The following is a 21,614-nucleotide window of genomic DNA, read 5'->3' on the forward strand; positions in this document are numbered from 1 at the left end:
TATTAATCACGCGTCTATCCCGAAATATTGATATTGAATTATTGCCGAGCCCTACTATGCAATGCATTAAAACAAAACAAAAAAACTCACACTTCCGTGTTCCCCTTTTCCCCAACAGGAATATATTTATTCAAAATGTTTTCAAGTGATAAAAAGATGGCTGATTAATAGGAAACAATGTGAGGCGGCAAACGTGACACCAGCGTGACCCTGATGATGATGATGATGATGACAGTGTGCGCTGCTCCTCATGACAATGTTCCTATATTACACTCTGTACAGCACAAAAATAGATCAATGGTAACTAGGATTATCATATTCTATGGTGTAAATATACATTTGCAAATAGACTATTATTTTTTTTTTTTAAAGAAAAAAGTAGCACAGGTACCGTTATGGGACGAGACGCGTGTAAGGCAACCAACTAGCAGCAGGTGGCGCTGCATCTCAGTGTCTTTTCATCTTGTGGATTCACAGGTGAATCGTTTTTTAGTGTTTTGCTTTTAAGCTTTATGATCATTAAAAGTGACGTAAAAAGACGCTCCTCGTCCACTACGTACTCTCTTCTCTCTCTCTCTCTCTGGCACTTTAGTGTTTCTTTTTTTGTTTTAATTTTACTTTTTTGGTTAGCTGCTAGCAACTACGACCTGTACAAATTCTTGCATAGTAAAAGCAGCTGATGGTCACTTCCTGGCTGATGGATGCCAGCTCCCTCCGAAACGATCCCTTTACAGTCAGCCGAATGGCGGCCCAGTAAACGCAGTCATTCAAAAGCGAGGCGCTGGCTCTGATGTTATTACAGTTATTACACATTAATTACACGGTTATTACAGTTACTACATGACCTGTTCCCGCAAGTGCAAAAATGGGTGTCATGCGAGACTGCTGGCCGCTGTGCAACATGAAAATACGTATACAAACACCCCCCCGTTAAGAATAGCAGAAGACAGGGGGGTGGGGGGGCTCAAAACAGGAATTGCCCCCCCGCCCCCCCAAAAAAAACAAACACCATTCGGAATGTGAAGCTCAACAATCAGACGAGGTGTCTATCAATCAACTTTTGGATTGGGTTCATCATTAAGCCCCCCCCACCTTTGGCACACGGATGTAGTCGTTCCAAGCGCACCCTGGAGCGATTTAAAAAACAAAACAAAAACAAATTAAGGAAAAAGAGAGCCCACATTCATGCATGATCGTGTGTGTCCCACATGATCAATGCTGGCACCCGACAAAAGAAAGAAAGAAAAAAAGTCTATCAAAAGAGGGAATGTGCAGTTACGGATGCTTGTGAAGTTTTTTTGGGGGTCCGTAAAACGTTTGAGAAGCACAAACGTCAAAAAGTCTCATGAGGCGTCTTCTCTTCTTGACAAGTCCACATGGTTAGTGTTTGGTTGTGTGTGTGTGTGTGTGTGTGTGTGTGTGTGTCCTCATTCCCCCACCAGACCAGACCAGACCAGACCAGACGCTTGGCTGATGAGTTCAAGTCCTGAGCTTTGTGGGATGTTCACCTTCCCACTGGAGGGGCAGGGGGAGCTCCTCGCAAAATGCCTGAATGAATAAATAAATGAACAAACAACACACAAGTCACACTGATTAACACACTATAAACACACACTCAGTTTTAAAAAGGTTGGAGAGTACATCATCACTCCCTCTGGTGTGTTACTGCTTCATTGTTGTTTATTTAATTTTGATCAAACAATAGTGCTCGACCGATTATCAGGCCAATATTTGGCATTTTGGCACACACCGAAGTCTGTCTTTTTTTTTGTCTCTGCCTGCTGTGACTCATCTCTCCAGCTGTGTCCCACTCTAATTGACTACAAGCAACTGCATGCTCTGTAACTATATGACAGCAAATCAAAAATAATACAGTAAGAGCAATGATGTTCTCAATGAGTAACACTCAGCTATCATTGTCCCAAGATATTCATACTCAGGGATTCCTGAGTCTTGCTTTAACAGTTAACGTCGTCGGGCTTCCTATGTAGTGGAATTGACCGGTAAGTAAGTCACTCTCACACGCACAACCGAAAGTGGAGATTTCTTTCAAAAACACAGCGCAACATCAAGCAAGTGCAAATTCAACCAATTACCGGTAACGGAAACACACAGAAACAACAAGAATTAATGTAATAATGATCATCCTTGCAATAATTCAACATTTCATCGCATTGTGAGAACCGCATGGCTTGACGTCACGTATGCTAACCCAAAACAGGAGGGGCCTCCAGTGCACCCCAGACAGAAATGGACAAGCAATATTTTTATTAACCATTGTAGACTTAATGAAGCTTTTCAAACACAAATTAAAGACGTTGTTGAATGACAGTCTGGAGAGTGCGTACAAGAACAGTGCTGCTTGCTTACCCTTGCCGCTCTTGCTGGGGTAGACCTTGTTGAAATGGCGATACTCCTCTGGAGGCGGAAGGTCCTCCATGGGGTGGAAGTTGAATTTTGATTCAAAATCATCTGAGCCAGGAACAGCGGGGAAAAAATGAAAATGTCCTTCGTGGTACTTGTAACCTTTTAGCACGACACAAAGCTACGAGGACTCACCCAAGATGGACTTTGAAGAGTTGGAGACAGCGGAGTGCCCGTTTCGGATGGGTGGGGGCGGCGGCGGGGGTCCGGCGGGGGTGCGGGAGGATGAGGACAAGGAGGAGGAGGAGAAGGAGAGCGGAGGCGGCGGTCTAACCCCCCGGCCCGGGGGCTCCGACGGGGCTGAGCTGTGGCCACGGTACGGTGGGGGCAGCGGAGGGGCGTCGCGATTGCCGTTGCGGGAGGCGGAAAGGGGTGCCTGGGGGGCTGGACACACAAGTCACACAATGAGGTGGGGCATGATACTGTGATAACAGATACAATACGAAGAAAATACATCAGAATAATTATCTAAGCAAAAAAGAGGAAAATGTGTCAAGTCTTCTTTAGGCATATGATCAGTCGACTGAGTAATATATATACAAATATACATACATATATACATATATACACACATATACATACATACACATACATACATACATATACACGTGTATATATACATATATACACATATATATACGTATATACACGTATATATACATAAATAAAAATTATAAAATGATTTCTTCATTTCCTAAAATGCAGCATATTTATTTGATAGATTAAAATGTAAAATGAATGAAAGCGGCCATGAAGTGGTGGACAGCGTAGGATGGAAATTGGGAGACATGGAAGCAAAAGCAAAACAAAAAATAAAAAATAATCTAAGTGTGTAACGTGAATGTGTTTGTGCATGTCGTGTGTGTAACGTCAGCTAATGCAAATGTTGGTGGTGGTGAGGAATGCTGGAATATTCCAGGCGGCGCAAGTAATGCGTAGGAACCATGGGGCGTCGTGGCGACCTGTCGTAGCAGGGACGTTTGTCCCTGATCAAGCCAAGAAATCAAGTCTCGGACGTTTGAGAGTCAGTTTGTCAAAAAGAAAAAGAAACGCCCTGGCCTCGCTCTCCCAGCTCCACACAACAAAAACAACACTGTGACCAGTTCAAACACGTACATGACATTCCCACATAAACGTCTTCACATTCGTCTTCTCCACATCTGCTCACAAATGTCTGTGGTTCGCCACTTGAAAATGTTCAACTGAAGCTGAACAGACGGCATAACTTCCACTACTACCATTACTTTTTCCTCTACCATCACAACTTCGACTACCTCTGCTCTACAATTACTAATTACTACTAGTGCTACCTCTACTTCTGGTTTCAGTACCTTTACTGCTACTAATTCTACCACCACCACCACCACCACTATTACCCCCTCTACCACAAACAATTCTTCTACTTCACTTATTCCCACGTCTTGCAACTGCCTGTAACAATAGCTTAGCAATTAGCACGGCTTTGACATTGTCTTCGCCTATCCACTCCTCATCCTCCCTTCGTGACACTTTGGTAAGAAGCACTGTCAGAAGTGTAGCTTATTCACTACTATGGAGGCCATGATCGATGACTTACAATGCGAGCATATGAGCAGTTTAAAATTCGTAACCAAAAATTATTGCAACAGTTAGCACATCTGCCTCACAGTTATGGGGACCGGCACCACCTGTGTGGAGTTTCCATGTTCTCCCCGTGCCTGGGTGGATTTTCTCCGGGCACTCCGGTTTCCTCCCTCCGGTTTTGTAAAGAGCAATGATCCAAAATTCATCCGTGCGTGTCTGATCTGCACCTCATGGAAACGTTTGCCAAGAGTTGATTGCTGCCAAAGGGGGGTGAACCAGTTATTCAACCCAAGGGTTTCACCACTTACTTTTTCCTCTGTGTCCTGTGAATGTTTATTATATTGATATTTTCAATAACTATATGAAAAGAATTGTTTTTACGGTATTAGTTGAAGCAGCCTGTGTTTACTTATTCTTGTGATTTAGGTGACGCGCCAACCACATTTTACGACCAATTTTCAAAAGGGTTCCCACTTTTTCCTTCCACTGAACTACTACCTCATGTACTTCTATGACCACCAATGGCACTAGCCTTCTACATAATGCTACCACTTCTACCATTTCTATTACTACTACGTCTACCACCACCACTACGACTACTCCTCCCGCTACTTCTTTTTCCAACCACTTCTGCTACCATCTCTACTTGTACTAGTACTACTACTAGTAATCTTACTACTATCACTTCTACTAGTACCACCATCTCCACTACTACTACATCTACTACTTCCCCTATCACTTCTACCTATTATTTCTTATACTACTACTGCTTCTAGTACCACTACTTCTACTACAAAAAACACTACTCGTATTTATAGTGCTGTAAAAAAGTACTGCCCCCCCCCCTTCTCAAATTCTTATATTTTTGCATAGTTTCCCCACTTTAACGTTTAAGATCAAAGAAATGTAAATATCAGACAGAAATATCCCAAGTGAACTTAAAATGCTGTTTTTAAATGGTGATTTCATTTATTAGGTGAAAAACAACGATTCAAAGTTACCTCAACCCGTGTCAAAAAGTAATGGTCCCCTAAACCTAATAATTGGTTGGGCCATCCTTAGCAGCAACAACTAAAATCAAGCATTTTCTATAACTGGCAATGAGTCTTTCACATCTCTGTGGAGATGTTTTGGCCCACTCTTCCTTGGAGAACTGTTTGAATTCAGCAAAAATGGAAGGTTTTCAAGCATGAACGGCCTTTTTAAGGTCATGCCACCGCATTTCAATCGGATTCAAGTCTGGACTTTGACTAGGCTATTCAGAACTTGAATTTATGGTGTGTTTTGGATCATTATCCTGCTGCAGAACCCAAGTGCGCTTCATCTTGAGGTCACAAACTGATGGCTGAACATTCTCATTCAGGATTTTCTGTTAACGAGCAGAATTCATGCATCCATCAATCACAGCAATGTGTCCAGGTCCTGAAGGAGCTAAGCAGCCCAAGACCATCACACTACCACCACGTTTGACGGTTGGTATGATGTTCTTTTTCTTTTGTGAACCTTTCCAGACCGATGGATGTTGATTACTTTATTTCTCGACTGTTCTGGAATTTCTTTGGATCATGTCATTTTGTTGCTACTTTTTTAGATCTTTTGTCTGACTTGATTTTGTTCGGACAGATTCTGTTGAAGTGATTTCTTGATTGAACAGGTCTGGAGGTAATCAGACTTGGGTGTGATCAGTGAAAATTAACAAAAAAATGATATTAGCCATGATTCATGATTTAATAAGGGAGTTAATTACTTTTTCACACAGGGCAAGGTAACTTTGAATAGTTTTTCTTAATAAAAAAACAACAACAACAACAAAATCAGTTAACAGCATTTTAAGTTCACTTGAATTACGTTTGTTTGGCATTTATATTTGCTTGATTAAACAATAAAGTGGGGAAACTATGCAAAAATCTAAGAATATGAGAAGGGGGCCAATACTTTTTCACGGTACTGCATACTCCTCTGCTCACAAAAACGGGTTTGATGTGTGTACCCGGTGACAAAGGCATTTTTTTCTAACAGCATTTTTAATGGATGCCAAATGTGTTACTGTATGTGTTATTTTTTTATTTACCTGCTCTGCGTCCTGGCGGCTCCCTAGCAGGGGGCGGCGGCCGGCTAACCTGCAGGGACGGCGACGGGGATGGCGGTGGGGGAGGGGCATGGTTGCGCCCCTGTGCCGTGTGCTTCTTGGTCAGCGAGTTGTGCCTCTGCGGCAGCTCCGGGGCACCCCCCCCGTCGGTCTGGGCCGGCCCGTTGGAGAGCGACGTGTGTACCCTGTAGGGCGGTGGAGGGGGCGGCGCCGAAGAACCACTAGTGGGGGGCCGGCTTGAAGCCAGGGCGTTCTTGAGGGCGTTGGAAGGAGCAGGGCCTCGGCTGGGCGTAGGCGGCAGGGGCTTCTGCGCAGAGGACGAGGCCGCCGACACCTTGAGGTTGGGGGTGGGCGGGGCGTTTCCGCGACCGCCCCGGTTGAAGGGCGGCGGGGGGGGCGGAGCCGATGTGCTGTGCTTCATGCCACCGCCCGAGGAGGAGCTGCTGGTGTTGGGGGGGCGAGTGATGTCGGGCAGGGAGGGTCGATGGGAACGCTGATGCTCTGGGGGAGACGGTGACGCTGAGCGGCCCGACGGAGGACGGGGGGCCGGTGACCGGGACCCCGGCGGCCTCAGGGCGGACCTGCCCACCGAGCCGCCCGATGAACCATCTAAGGGACAGGATTTGCAAATATAAAGTGATACGTTAGGAAACACAGTCAAATACATCAACTGCATGAGATCAAATGGTTAACTACTTCTTCAGTGTGATATATAAATATGTATAGATATTGTACTTCCTGTGTAGGTTTGGGCATCGAGAATCGATTGGAACCGGGACTAACGTTCTGGTTCTCCCGGAACCGTTCAAATGTTAAAAATGTGGTTCTCAGTTTCGATGCCTAGTCCTCCAGCCACGACGAAGTCATGGCAAAAAGCAACAAAGCAGCGGCGTAAAACGAAGTAGAACGGCCATGATCAGAATCAGAATCATCTTTATTTGCCAAGTATGTCCAAAAATGTCCACACAAGGAATTTGTCTGCGGTAGTTGGAGCCGCTCTAGTACGACAACAGACAGTGCTTGTGCCCAACGGTAGCGGCGGTGGACAAAAGTGTGTCTTAAGTTTGTTAAAATGAATGACCAGTCGCCTGGGTGAAACAAGATTATATTGTGCAAAGGAGTTTTTCCCGATGTGTAGCGTCGGCCTCAGCCTACACCGCTTCAGTGAAGTCAATTCTCAGTCGCTTGGGTAAGTGAAACAATCAAATACGTCTATGCCGACATTGAGACAGCTAACAAGGTAAACGGTCCGTTGCACTTTTGCACTAAAAAGCTTAGCATTGGGCTAAAACTTCCATGATTTGGGACAAAATTCACATAAACGTCTCACATTATCACAAACTAACCTTGTGCCTCATCGCTGGGTAGGGAAAGGAATCAGCGTTTTATAGCATTTGGTTCCAGCCATTAAAAAAAAATAATAATAATAATAAATAAATAAATCACCAGTGCCGTGTGAAGCTACCTTTCGTGCCAAAATGCTGAGTTACGGTGCGTGCCCTACAAAATAATAGGCTACAAGCTTAAAACCTTCACATATAAACCATTTGACCTGATGAAACAGACTACCGGGGCAGCTATATAGCATTGTTAAAATAACTTCATGCGCTCAGTCAAGTCAACTCTCAGTCAACTGGGTGAGTGAAACAAATAAAATAGCTACAACAGTTAAAATACCTTAACAATGCTATATTTGACTTTTAGCTGAAACATTAATTAATGAATATTAAGTCAATTGGGTTAGTTTCACACACATTGCCTTTTAGTTCATGCGTTTGATATTGATACTAGTTATAAAGAACCTCGAGTCAAATGTTCATTTTAGTCTATGCTGCGGGCTGCTAAGAAAATGGAAGTTCGTAATTTGGACACCCTTTATTTAAACCATGCAAACATTTTTTTGACCCACCCCCCCAAGAAGAATCGGAATAGAGAATTGTTTGGAACTGGAATCGAACTAAGAACCGGAATCGCTCAAATTCAAACAATGCCCAACCCTATACCTGTGTGTGACAAAAATGTAAAAATATTTCCACTGTATGACATAAAACAAATGTAATAAATTTCTCTGTACCGCATAAAAACGGATAAATATCTACTGAATGATACAAATGTGCACAGCATGTTGTAATGATATTTTTGGGTTTACCTCCATGTGGTCGCAGCTTTGGCATCCCTCCTTGGAAGAGGCCCCCCATTCCCATAGGACCACTTCCTCCTCCTCCTCCTCCTCCTCCTCCTCCAGATTCTGTAAAAAGATGACAACCTCAAGATCACTAAGATGGAAGCAGTCGTTAGAACTACTAATGGGACCAGACTGGACCAGGCAGAAGGTGCTACAACTGATGACAGAACATCTGTATTTAAAACATACATGAAATTGTATGAATTTATTTCCAACAGCGGCTGAGCAGCCTCCAGTCGAAGGATTATTTTGTCTTGGTCCAATCAGATTTCAGATTCCGTGTGTGTTGCCATATGAATGTAAGCTTCCACGCCTTCAGACTCAAGCTTGCTGGCCGATGCCAAGAACTCGCAATAGAAATGTCTGGGTCTTTCTTTACCAGTCTGATTTCAGATTAAAGAAACAGCACCACAAAGCAGGCCGCCGATGATATTCAAATGTTTCTGTCCTCGGTTTGGTTTAGAGCTACTCGAGTAGATTTGCCCTACATAACGTTAGGTGAAGGTGAGAAAGCTGAGAAACATGACAGAAATGATTGTTCAATCTTTTTTTTTTTTTTCAAGGTGGACCTTTGAAGACAAATGGACATTGTGACAGTAAGTTGGAAAATGCTTGTAGGCATGGCTGACATGTTTTAATCATCACTTCAACAACTACGTAGCTGGCAACACAGCTAGCAAAAGACGATGGAGTTTGTCAATAAATCATATTCATCTCTGGTGAGTATGATGTGTTTTATTGAAAGTTTTTAGCTTTTTGTCATGTTAATAGATAAATCGTGATTGTGAACTGCTACACTGCAGTGAAGACATTTGGCATCAGAACCACAGTAGAACTTTGGCTGCTAAAACCACACATTTGACTTGAGTGAGCCTGGTTTATTAAAAATGGATCGGTAGAAACTGTGACTGTGTCATGCTGAACGTGTCCAGATTTGTTTTTGCCTAATTAACTGCCTTTGAAAAGGATTCCGACAGCAGTGCCCAAAGTCTACCGGGCACTGCCGCTAATGCTGGAGTCTGGTGACTTTTTATACAATTTTAAACAATGACATCATAATTCATTGGCCCAGTCGGCTCGTGACAGAGTTGAATGTAGTATGGGAAGATAAACAGGGCTTGACGAAGTGATTTGGTCACCAGCCACAGTTTAGTTACATCCTGATACGCTCATCAACTGGGGTCTTTGGTGCTGAGCGAACTTTCTGATTTGTCAACTGGGTTTGGGGGGGGGGTTGTTCTGATGTGCTGTACATCCGTCAACGGGGGGGGGCGGAGAGAGTGTTTGGTTGCTGAGCGAAGGCCCACGTCCGAAATACACCGCCCGCCACTGGATGACAGAATGATTTTAATCGGTTGTCAAAATAGAGTTTTACAAGGACAAAAATGGTCACAATAAAATAAAGCCTTTTGGTGGTTTGCTGCTGACGTCCTGTGACTCACTCTCGATATTGGGGGAGCTGCGGTCGTTGACGACGCCCACTTTCCTCAGTCTGGCGCCCTTGTGGATGTCAGACAGCAGAGCCCCCCTGCCTTTAGTCTCTGATGAACTCAGCTTGGGAGGAGTGGTGTTGGACTGCAGAAAGGGGGGCCATCATGGGTTAAAGGACTTGGACAGGGTCAAACCAATGCCAGACTGAGAGCTCACTCACCTCATGGAAGGTTGGAGGAGGCGGGGGTCCCGGAGGAGGCGGGGGAGGGGGAGGAATGGGCATCCTGTCCCTCTGTTGGTACCTCCTACTTCTGATTATTTATGGACACTGTACTTCAGTGTCTCTGCTGCTGCAATATGCTCAAACTCCTAAAAAAAAAAACAACAACAACAGAAAATGATTACATTACACGAGGGTTGGGCATCGTTTGAATTTGAGCGATTCCGGTCCCGAACGATTCTCGATTCAGATTCTTTTAGAGGGCTGGGTCAAAAATGTTTGCATGGTTTAAGTAAAGGCTGTCCAAATTATGAACATCCAGTTTCTTAGGAGCCCGCAGCATAGCAAAGCAAATTTATTTAAATTGCGCATTTCACACACAAGGTAACTCAATGTGCTATACATGATTAAAAACACTTATAAACATTTAAAACAAAGACAACAAAATGCAATAAAATTAAAATGTAATTAAAAGAGCGTACAGTGCAAGAAATATTTAGAAGTGGAAATGCTCTAGAAAGCATGGGGGAAAAGAAGAGTTTTTAACCTGGACTTCAAAACATGCTGACGTCACTTCTGTTGGCAACTTATTCCATTTAATAGCTAAATGCTGCTTCACCATGTTTGGACTCTGTGCTCCACTATTTGACCCGAGTCTGTCAATCTCAGAGCTCTACCGGGTTTCTATTTGTATTGAGTCAAGCAAGACAGCTCGTTGATGGCTTCAGCTGCTGGAACATTTTCTCTGTAGTTTTTGGGTCAACTGTATCAAATTCTAACATGGTAATCGAGTTTTGCCTGGGTGGCTTCAGATGTAGTATCATTTTATCATTTTGCTGATTTGTGCTACTATTTAACCTGATGGATTGTATTTTTTTTTTTCCACTAAAATAAGCAAATTCATTGCATTTATCTGCTGTTAGGAGTTCTGGAGCAATCCGATTCGTGGGGGTTGTGAGCTTGTCAACCACAGCAAACAGAGTGCGAGTATTGTTGAAGTTCTTACTGATGATTTCCGCAAAGTGTTGTTGTCTAGCGCTAACTGACTCTTGGGCATAGACTAAAATGAACATTTGACTCTGGGTTCTTTATAACCACTATCAATATTAAACCTATGACCCATAAACATTTACTCCGCGTCGCCATCGTGCACAGTATATTTGAATCCAAAAGCTAGTTTGTTTTTTTAGCCTTGTCACGTCTTTTTACAATGAAGTCTACAAAACCATTTTGTCTGGCAATTTACAGAAAAATGCATCCAAAATAATCGGGAGAAGCTTCATCATGAAACAAGACAATGACCCAAAACACACTGTCAACACAACAAAGGACTTCATCAGGGGGGAAAAGTGAACGGTCTGAGACTGGCCAAGTCAATCACCAGACCTTAAAACAATAGAGCATGCATTTTACCTCCTGAAGCAGAAACTGAAGTGAGAAACCCCCAGATACAAACGAACTGAAAGAGGTTACCGTAAAGGTCTGGAAAAGCATTTCAAATGAAGTCTAGATGTAAATACCAAGAAATAAAAGCTTGAATTCTGAACTTCTGTCTCATATTCATCTCTTGAACTGAAACCCAAATGTCTTCATTATACAACAAAAACAAAACAATTGACCTTGCCCTTACAATACCTTTGGAGGGGACTGTATATTGTGAAAGAGCAAAGAGCAATGGATAACAAGAACGTTGTACAAACAGTAAAAAATGGAGTAATAACTGTCACAACACTTACAAAAAAACCTGCACTATAGCGGGACCGCAAAGCGTGAACCGCGATATAGCGGGGGATTACTATAGTCCCATAACACAACGACAAAGCAGCTACGCTGGTAACACTTGAGTAGCCCTCACTTCATCGCAATGCCATAACGCCACCCCTGGTAATATTAACGAAAACCGTAGTATGCATTTGTATGAGAAGGAACTGCCCCCCAAAACAGAGCGATTTGTGCCTGTTAAATTTGCTGCTATTCACTTTTTTGGGGAAAAAAAAGTCATTAAAGTGGTTGGAAAAGTTGCTAAATTGGCAACACAATAACCCGACTGATTTCAACCACGTGCATGTTAATTGCACTGTAAACCTATATATCCTCTATGTAATCTGACACACGAATGTCAGTTAACTTATTAAAACACCTGGGAACCCGTAAAGTAATTTAACAATACACAGTTTTCAAACTTTTTTGGGTCCAGGGATCCTGTTACAGAGGATTAACTTCAAAGACCCCCTTAAATCCTAATTCCAAATCCAATTGAACATAACTACTGTGTTTGCCCAAATGTTACAATAAATTCCTATTTCTTTGAGGAAAAAGTAGTAATGTTAGAAGAATAAAGTCAATCTCACAGCTGTTAACTGCCCCAAAGCCCATGATACACGGGCTCTAGCGGTATGCAAAAGAATCACTGTCTAAGTACGGTGCAGTTGTATTTAACTTTTAAATAGAATATATTAACTGATTGTTTTTAACCTTTTATTTAGGAATAATTTATATTTAACTTTTAATTACAACATTTTCATTGAATACTTACAGTTGCATTTTTTTATTTTCCCATATTCAAGCGCAGTTAATGTTACAGTGGCTTATAATAATATTTTAACTATCCTTTTTAGGAATAAAATCTGTCTCATTTCGGACAAACACTTGAGCCTACCACGCTACCCCTATTTTAATTTTGGTCATAATGGTGGTACTTGGTGTACAAAGTTTGAGAACATTTTTGAGAACAATTTACTGCAAATTATTTTGCGGACCCCCTACTGTAACTATGGCTCGAGGGAGCCCAGTTTGAGACAGGTTTTTCCAGCTGGCAGAACCAGTGCTGCAACATGTGACACATCTGGCGCACACACACACGCGACTGACTGACTAAACTAAGCCTCCGCATCTCCCCGAACAGGTTTGCTGCTCATACATTAGCCATTCCTTTTCTTCTTCATCTTGTTGCTTTCCGTGGAATCCGGTCGAGCGAGCTGGCGAATCCGCAGTGACGCACTCGCTCAAGCAGAAACACTGAAGACAGGTCAGGAGAGGAAGAGGGGCTGGCACACTCTCTGCCCTACGTTTCTTCACTATAATAATTATACACCTCAAATGTGCACTGCATAAGATGATTTGTGGTCATTTATCAACTTCACCTGACAAGATGGACCTGTGGTGGAATCACAGCACCTGTTTTACAGACATTTTAAGAAATGTGTTCATTTAAAAAGGCAGCTTCTTAAGTTGTGGCCATTATAAAAAAAAAATAAAAAAAAAAAAAAAAAAAATTAAAATTGGAAAAAGTATTTTGAAAACATGTATGCATTAGAAAAAAAATACATTTGATATATTTGTCCATTTAAAAACTAAGTTTTAAACCTTTGTGAATTAACGAAAAAGCCAATTAAAGGTTTTGTCCATTTAAAAAAAAAAAACATTCTAAAAAGTCCTCCAATTTAAAAAAAACAAATATTTTCCATTTGTAAAAAGGTTGTTTTAAACCTTTGTCCATTTAAAAACATTTTATACATTTGTATATTTGAAAAAAGAAATTTTAAATAATCGTCCATTTAAAAAGGACTTTAGAAACATTTGCCCATTAAAATCAGGGACACTTTAATAATTTGTCCAAAAAGAACTATTTTTCAAATCTCAACGAGCTGCCTTCTGAAAACAAACTTCTGCTTTGAATTAAGAGCCAATGCCAGAACGGACAAGAATGAGCAGATTCATAACAACCAAATATCAAAAACAAGACGGAAGAATAAGTTTGTGTCTAAAACAAGACGAGTGGCAATTACCTGTGCTGTGATACTCATAACAAAATCTGCAGTAAACAAACAACCGTAGGAAGTCTAAACATCGAAAACGTCTTTTTTTTAAAAGATGTCACCAAAGATGACAAAAGCCAGTGTTTGGGCTTCGTTCATGTTTACATGTATCACATCATACTTGCATAAATAAACGATATACGTGTATTTAACTTTTGTCCAAAGACACCAGCCATAAAGAAAAACACATTTGAGTAAGTTTGGCTTCAAAAAATCATGTCATTAATCCTAGTTATTCTCATTAGCATACCATATACAGGAAGTCAGCTATGCCGTGTTCCGGGTTGGTCTCGTGACATTCCACACATGGAGGATTGTGAACAAAGACCTCTCTTTCCTTCTGACACACGATGATTTGCCTATGTGGCAAACCACTGCAGTGTAGCGCCAACTACTGGCGATGAGGACTTGCACAATGTCAGATTTTTGGGGGCTTAAGTATCGGTGGCTGGTATCGCCAGCCAAGAGTACCCGATACCTTGAAATAAGGCCAGTACTGGCCCGATACCGATACCTGGTATTAGTACTCACCCATCCCTATTAAAATTGTTGGGTTTTTACAGAGGCAGTAATGGAGTACCAGGGTTTCAGTTATTTTAATTATGGAAAACTGATTTGACATACGAGTAAATTTAGTTACGAGCTTGGTCACGGAGCGAATTAAATTTTGATGTGAAGGTACCGCTGTATTTCTTCATCTGTTGATTTCAACAATGTTGACACACGCCGGCAACCTTGATAGACGCCCTCTTTAGGCCAGCAGAGAAAAGGCAAGGATCAAAGACACACGACGTTGAAATTGTGACACGTTCAACCGACCAAGGCTCCTTTGAACCCAACTGTGGGACTAATGGCCTTTCATTGGAGACCAACAATAGGACCAAAGGAAGTGTTGGGGTTGTCGATTCGGGGTTACAAGTGACCGAGTTTCTGTGCTCTTTTCTGGCCAACTTGGAAGGCCTGATTCGTGCCAAGGTGTCACCCATCACACAAGCAGCGACGGTTTAATTATTAACACAAAATCACAGGTGAAGGCTTACTGCTCAAGATATATCGATTATACTTCTATTTATTTATTTTTTAGATAAAACACGTTTAAGCAGGTTAAAATCCATCTCGGTAAAACTCCTCAGTCACGGCGGTTCGCTTCAAGTTAGGTGTAATTTGAACAAGTACAATTACCTCCAGTTTACTTACCCAAACTTGACGAAGAGGTGGTACAAAAACAACATGAATGGGGAAGGGGGGGGAAAGTGTCGTTGTGGCAAACCCTTCCTTCCTTCCTTCCTTCCTTGGCGGTGGATAAAATTGTAACAGCAGGCCGCTGGCGAGGAGAAAATAAACACCAGCAACGGCAGAAGTCACGTTAGCCTGCTACCGAGACCCAGCTACTCTTAGGGCTCCACGGCCACCGGCGGTTTAGCCTGCAGGTTAGCCCTGTAGCTAAAGAGAAGCTAAAGTGAAGCTAAGTGCTTAGGATGTAGCTGTTTACTTTCAGCTGTCAGCGGCAAGTTTTGACGACGGGGCGGCGATGGATTCCGAGGCGACCTTTGGACAGCTCGTCTTTGAAACGGAAAACATTTAAGCGCACTGTCGTTGACGCGTTCGCGGAGTCATCCTGTTTTGCTGATGGGGCTAATGTGCTTTCTAGCGCCGGAGACTTCTCGACAAGTCCGGAAACGAAGCGAGGAAGCGACACAAAATGGAGGGAGGCAGCTAGGTCGGCGGTGCGTTCAAGGACCGCGGAAATTGGAATGCCTGTCACTGCTCCGGCGCTTGTGTGCCACCACAAATAAGCAAGGAAACATAAAAGTACATAAATGGTTGAATGGACGGACGGACGGACAGACAGACCCATACATTCGTATTCATAAGAGCCTTATTGAGGAGGAATGAAAAGAAATTTGAATCTGATCTAAAAACAAACAAACAAACAAAAACAGGACTAACATGTTGCATGTTTGTACGTGGTAAATAATATATTCAGTCTCCTTATTTGTACAAATTGTCTTTACATGCACAATATGTGTGCATAGTAATTATATTGCACATTAAAGGTCCTATTTGAACAATGTGTGCAATTTGAGATGTGTAAATATAGATAATATAAAAAGTGCATATGATATCGTTTAAATTGTCAAAGGGATTCAAGCGTAAAAAAAATTCCTTGCCTTATATATCTGATTACGAAACTACATATTCACACAGCAGTTTCTTGTTCAAATTCAAACAGTGATGTTTTTTAAAAGCTAAATGTATCCCTAATTTTATTCCACATGTATACATTCGAACATATATGGGCAAATATACAAGAAAGAAGGAATGTAATATAAAACACAGAAGATGTCCTCTATTTAAGACGAGTCTTCTCTTTCATCTGTCTCCACCTCCGGTCATGAGACTCTAGACGACGCATGCGCAGTTCAAAGCAAAGTGTGACCAGATACTGTATTCGAGAAAGGCTTTCCACGTCGCCAAACGACACGTTTTGTTGTTTTAATGAAGTGAAATAGTTATTTAGTATGACAGTTACATTGCAATGTGGTGTTTTGGTCACCATATTTCGCCAAGTAACTCTAGTAGAATCTGTCAAAGCAGTTGTTGCGACAGGTGCAACCAATTCACGGCACATTACGACACCCTTGTATTGAGTTGGCCACTTGGCGAAACGACATAAAATACTGCTGGAACGCATCAAACCCAGATTCAGAATGTACGGATAATGTATTATATGAATATATATTGGAAAATAAACTCACAACAATCCCTATAGACCACGGTGAGAATCACCACTCGTCGTGTACTGATCACGGGTAATCTACTAGTTGAGAATATCTTTGGTCGACGACATGCAAAAAGGCTTTCACTTCTACGAAAGACACACTTTTGTTGTTTTATGAGAGTAATTAAATGTTATATGACAATTATACGGCATTTATATGTTTCTGGGACATTATCTGGCCATGTGCGCGGTATTTGGTGAAATAATTTGAGGCAAAGTCGTTGCGACACGTGCAACTGATTTACGGTACATTTCCAACACGCTTGTCTTGAACTGGCCACTTGACAAAAGAACACTGAACAGTGTTGGAACGCATCGAATCCACAGGGACATTGAAAAAGGTTAGAATAATATAGTATTTACGAGAATACATTGTTCAAATAACTAACTTACTTCATAGAGAGCACGGTGAAAATCGCCCTCGTCGTTAATCTTCATTTGAGAACATCTTTGGTAGACACACTTTCCGGTAAAGATGGCGCTGATGGCGACACTGCGGAGGACGTGCTGCCTGTTGACATCCAGACTCTCCGTGCTTCCTCTCGCCGCAGCTCGAACGCACATCTCCGTCAGCTGCGACGTGGTGCCTCTGACCTCGCTGTCCAGACCTCCGTGGAGGGAGACGAGGCCGGTGCCAGAGGAGGAGCAGCGGCGGCAGCACGCCGTCCTGACGAGCGCCGTCAACCGGCGGATCGAGGAAGCCGACTTCGGTCGCCTCTTTGCCGTGGTGCATTTCGCCAGCCGCCAGTGGAAGGTGTGGTGGGAAAAAAATATACTAACTATTGACAGGAAAATAGACACTACTTTAAATTCATATTTGAAGATAGAGTAATTTGCTCAATTTTATTATCTTTGCAAAGAAGTCAAACAATTAACACGTTCGCAATTTCCAGATTCACCTATTTGTAGATTTTTTTTTAAATTAATTTTTTCCTGTAGCCACTGTTATTCGCTGAAAACCTCACCTATTTGCTGCTGTTGTACTCAGGCCAAAATAATGAAAGTTTTGCTTTGGCAAGAGGTGAGTTGAGGATTTTCATTTTGAAAAAATGCAGTTTTGCTGCCATCTTGTGCCCAGGGGCTACAGTATTTTGAGGGTTTAAGGGTCAAGAAAGTATGTTGAGGTAACTTGAGGGGTTTCATTTTGAGAGTAGTGCTTTGCCATTATCTCGGTTCCAAGGAACTATGTTTATGTGAGTTGAGGAGTATCACGGCGAAAAAGTAGTGCTTTGCCGCCATTTTGTATCTATAGGCAATTATAAACTTTTGTAGCGGGGTGTCGATGACCAAAGATTAATGGCGGGGAATGGTAAATGGATTGAACAGAACTTTAACTTTAAAACTGAGGCATGTAGCAAACTGTGATTTTTGGAATACCGTATAATAGGGCTGCACAATTGATACAATTTTATCGTAATCATAATTTTGGCAGCCACTATTAAAATAACCAGCTTGGCGGCGATATTTACATTTCAAATGCGGGCTCTGCTACGTATCTGTTTAAGTATCGTTATACGTATCGCTTGTGATTGGCTCGCTCTGGTCACGTGCCATTCTGCCGCATTTGAAAACATGACGTTTCCAAATATGACCTCAAAGCGCCACCTTGTGGTGTAATATGTTAGTTTGTTCGAGATTTTGAAAAGGTTAGCCTCATAATGTATAGTTAAACTTTTGAACTCATAAAAACCATTAACTTTTGAACTATTTCATCTAAATAAATTTTGACTTTTTATGCAACATTATTACAAAGTGCAATTGTCTAAATCAGTGGTTCTCAACTACTCTCACCTTGGGACCCGAATTTTCCTTTTGTTGCAAAGTCGTGACCCACTTTCATCAAAGGTAAGCATAATATACAACATGCAGTGTTTTTTTCTTATCGCTTCCTCCTTCAAAAGCGACGCTTGTGATTGGCTCTTTCTGGTTCTCTTGCAATTTTGGCCGTCGTCTCAAACTGGCCATATTTTTACAAATAAGACGTTGAAGCGCCACCTTGTGGTGCAACTTGTAGTTTGAGATTTTGAAAAGCTTAGACTCAGTTGCACTTTTGAAGTTTAATTTTTATAATTTTTTTTATGGAACATACACTTATCTATGTTGTCATATGAAGCGATATTGTCTAAATTGTGCACATTTGTCATGAGGTCAATATGGTGTTTTCCACATTCTGTACACGTGTGTGTGTAGATAGATAATTCGTCATGTTTTGTTATTAGTTTATTATTTGTAAACAAATATGTGGTAAATTCCAAAGTAATGATCTATGGTTTTAATAAAAAAAAATTCGAGGAAAAATTCAGTGGTCCTGTTGATGCATTGATTAAAAATTAAGAAAAGTCATGAACATTGAATTACTAATTGAAATAGTTACACTACATTTTCAACAGGGTAACTTGTAATTGTAACCAACTAGTTTTCCAAAATCATCTTCCCAACCCTGCTCACTTGTCTAACCGAGGTCAACCGTTCCGTTCCGTAGGTGACGGACGAGGACCTGATCCTGGTAGAGAATCACGTGGAGGCGGTGTGCGGCGAGCGCCTCCGCCTGGAGAAGGTCCTGCTGGTGGGGGCGCGAGACTTCACGCTGGTCGGCCGCCCGCTGCTGGCCAAGGAGCTGGTGCGCGTGGACGCCACCGTACTGGAGAAGACTGAGTCGTGGCCCAAAGTGCACATGCAGTTCTGGAGGAGGCACCGCTTCCAGCGCAAGAAAATAATCGTGCAGCCGCAGACCGTGCTGAGAATTAACCGTATACAGCTTGCGCCCGCGCTCACGTGACCACAGACCGCTTAAAAATAAGAAAAAAAACCCTTGTTTGTTTGTTAATTTGTACAATTGATCACAGGAAAACCCTGTGAGCATTTATTTGATATCCTACAAGTTCGTAGTAGTAGAAAGACTGGGCTGCACTTGTAGAACAGCTGTCTGACTAATGACGTTTTCCTCCCATTACTCTATGACATCTCGGCGCACTAGTAGAACGACTAAATGTAGTTCAATGTAGATGAAGTTAGCAAGAGAATAATGTGACTGGTAGTTCTAGTAGCACACATTTGTCAACTAGTGCAGTTTTGCCTCACTTCTAACAGTTCTACTAGTGTACTGAATTGCCTTGTGAGGACCAAGAGCATATTAGTACATAGACAAATTAGTGCACTAGTAGAAAGACTCTTTAATAGTGATGTTTTTTTCCACTACTGTATGAGAGTGGGCGGCACGGTGGGCGACTGGTTGGAGCGTCAGCCTCACAGTTCTGAGGACCCGGGTTCAATCCCCGCCCCCGCCTGTGTGGAGTTTGCATGTTCTCCCCGTGCCTGCGCGGGTTTTCTCCGTGCACTCCGGTTTCCTCCCACATCCCAAAACCATGCATTCATTGGAGATTCTAAATTGCCCGTAGGCATGACTGTGAGTGCGAATGGTTGTTCGTTTCTATGTGCCCTGCGATTGGCTGGCAACCAGTTCAGGGTGTACCCCGCCTCCTGCCCGATGACGGCTGGGATAGGCTCCAGCATGCCCGCGACCCGAGTGAGGAGAAGCGGCTCAGAAAATGGATGGATGAGAGTGAATGCTCTAAGTACTACAAGTGACATTATACAATTCTACTAGTAAACATCTAGCACTTTACTACTAGTACTAGTAGGATTGAGATGTCAACTAGTGCAGTTTTTTGCCTCAGTAGTAGCATTTGTTCAACAAGTGCACCCTAGTTATTCCTACTAGTGCCCTGAAATATCTTACTAGCGAGGACAAAGACTGTGCTAGTACATCATAGAACAACTATCTTAATAGTAATGTTTTTTTGTTCCACTACCGCATGACGTTTCTGTGCACTAGTAGAATGATGTTACTAGCAAAACTGTGCACTAGTTGCTAAGTGCTACTAAGACTACTAGTGACATAAAATTCTACTAGTTCCACATTCTGGAACTAATAAAGGTTCTCAGTTAACATCTAGGGCTTCACTAGTCATACTCGTAGTTAATGGAATTGTCCTGCTAGTACTCCAAAGTTGCTTTACGAGTGAGGCATGCACTAGTTGACCACCACATCCTACTAGTGAGAAAATTAAACTAACATCTAGCACTTTAGTAGTACTAGTAGTGTGCAGATGTCAACTAGTGCAGTTTGACCTCAGTAGAGTAACATCTAGTTAGTTCTACTAGTGTGCAAAAATGTCATGCAGTTGTTAAAGGCAGAAGTAGAAAACGTTGAAGACGTTAATGCGTCTTTAATTGCTCAAACGGCTTTCCTAACACAGTGCCCTCTCACGCACTTGTTCTAAAAATAGTTCAGTGATGGGACACTTGTAGAATCGATCATTTGAAATAAAGTGTTAAATATTATTCATGTTTGTTTCCTACCTTGTGAAATTATTGTTGGGAGAAGAAACTGATAAACTTCATTTTTTTTTTTTAGCAAATCCTTAACGTAGAATTTTATGGCTGCGACACATTCCAAAAAAGATGGGACGGGGGCATCTTTACCACCGTGTTAGATCACCTTTTCTTTTAACGACATTCAATAAACATTTGGGAAATGAGGACACTAATTGTCGAAGCTTTGTAGGTGGAATTCTTGCTTGATGTACAGCTTCAGCTGTTCAACAGTCCGGCATCGCCGTTGTCGTATTTTACGCTTCATAATGCGCCAAACATTTTCAATGGGAGACAAGTCTGGACTGCAGGCAGGCCAGTCTCGTACCTGCACTCTTTTACTATGAAGCCACACTGCTGTAACATGTGCAGAATGTGGTTTGGCATTGTCTTGCTGAAATAAGCAGGGGTGTCCATGAAAAAGACGTTGCTTGGATGGCAGCATATGTTTCTCCAAAACCTGTATGTACCTTTCAGCATTAATGGTGCCTTCACAGATGTGTAAGTTTCCCATGCCATTGGCACTAAAACAGCCCCATACCATCACAGATGCTGGCTTTTGAACTTCGCGTCCATAACAGTCCGGATGGTTCTTTTCCTCTTTGGCCCGGAGGACACGACATCCACAATTTCCAAAAACAATTTGAAATGTGGACTCGTCGGACCACAGAACACTTTTCTGCTTTGCATCAGTCCATCTTAGATGAACTCGGGCCTAGAGAAGCCGG

At 42.2% G+C, this 21,614-nt stretch overlaps 2 protein-coding genes across 6 annotated transcripts; one reads left to right on the forward strand and one right to left on the reverse strand.

Annotated features, from left to right (window-relative positions):
* Positions 1–99: 99 nt before the first annotated feature.
* Positions 100–17,046, reverse strand: wipf2a (WAS/WASL interacting protein family, member 2a). 5 transcript variants are annotated; one of them, XM_061770267.1, is made up of 9 exons: positions 16,906–17,046; positions 14,928–15,054; positions 9,913–10,061; positions 9,704–9,836; positions 8,226–8,324; positions 6,059–6,685; positions 2,560–2,808; positions 2,371–2,472; positions 100–1,548 (listed from the first exon to the last, which is right to left on the reverse strand). In XM_061770267.1, exons 3-9 carry the CDS (start codon positions 9,973–9,975, stop codon positions 1,505–1,507), a joined length of 1,317 nt encoding a protein of 438 aa, XP_061626251.1. In that variant the 5' UTR covers positions 9,976–10,061; positions 14,928–15,054; positions 16,906–17,046; the 3' UTR covers positions 100–1,504. The 5 variants fall into 5 exon arrangements, with proteins under 5 accessions (XP_061626251.1, XP_061626250.1, XP_061626252.1 ...); XM_061770266.1 differs by lacking the exon at positions 16,906–17,046 and adding an exon at positions 15,223–15,596; XM_061770268.1 differs by lacking the exon at positions 14,928–15,054 and having other exon boundaries at positions 16,906–17,044.
* Positions 16,667–20,489, forward strand: mrpl21 (mitochondrial ribosomal protein L21). The gene is made up of 3 exons (XM_061770274.1): positions 16,667–16,853; positions 16,970–17,266; positions 18,995–20,489. Exons 2-3 carry the CDS (start codon positions 16,988–16,990, stop codon positions 19,289–19,291), a joined length of 576 nt encoding a protein of 191 aa, XP_061626258.1. The 5' UTR covers positions 16,667–16,853; positions 16,970–16,987; the 3' UTR covers positions 19,292–20,489.
* Positions 20,490–21,614: the final 1,125 nt, after the last annotated feature.

This window comes from Phyllopteryx taeniolatus, chromosome 4, assembly GCF_024500385.1.
Source record: "Phyllopteryx taeniolatus isolate TA_2022b chromosome 4, UOR_Ptae_1.2, whole genome shotgun sequence".
Taxonomy (NCBI): Eukaryota; Metazoa; Chordata; class Actinopteri; order Syngnathiformes; family Syngnathidae; genus Phyllopteryx; species Phyllopteryx taeniolatus.

Coding starts and splice junctions, on each gene's coding strand:
- mrpl21 (XM_061770274.1), top strand. CDS start 16,988: ATGGCGCTGATGGCGACACTGCGGAGGACGTGCTGCCTGTTGACATCC. Junction 17,267..18,994: donor TCGCCAGCCGCCAGTGGAAG/GTGTGGTGGGAA, acceptor TCCGTTCCGTAG/GTGACGGACGAGGACCTGAT.
- wipf2a (XM_061770267.1), bottom strand. CDS start 9,975: ATGCCCATTCCTCCCCCTCCCCCGCCTCCTCCGGGACCCCCGCCTCCT. Junction 6,686..8,225: donor AAAGCTGCGACCACATGGAG/GTAAACCCAAAA, acceptor CCTGTCCCTTAG/ATGGTTCATCGGGCGGCTCG. Junction 2,473..2,559: donor CTCTTCAAAGTCCATCTTGG/GTGAGTCCTCGT, acceptor TTCCTGGCTCAG/ATGATTTTGAATCAAAATTC.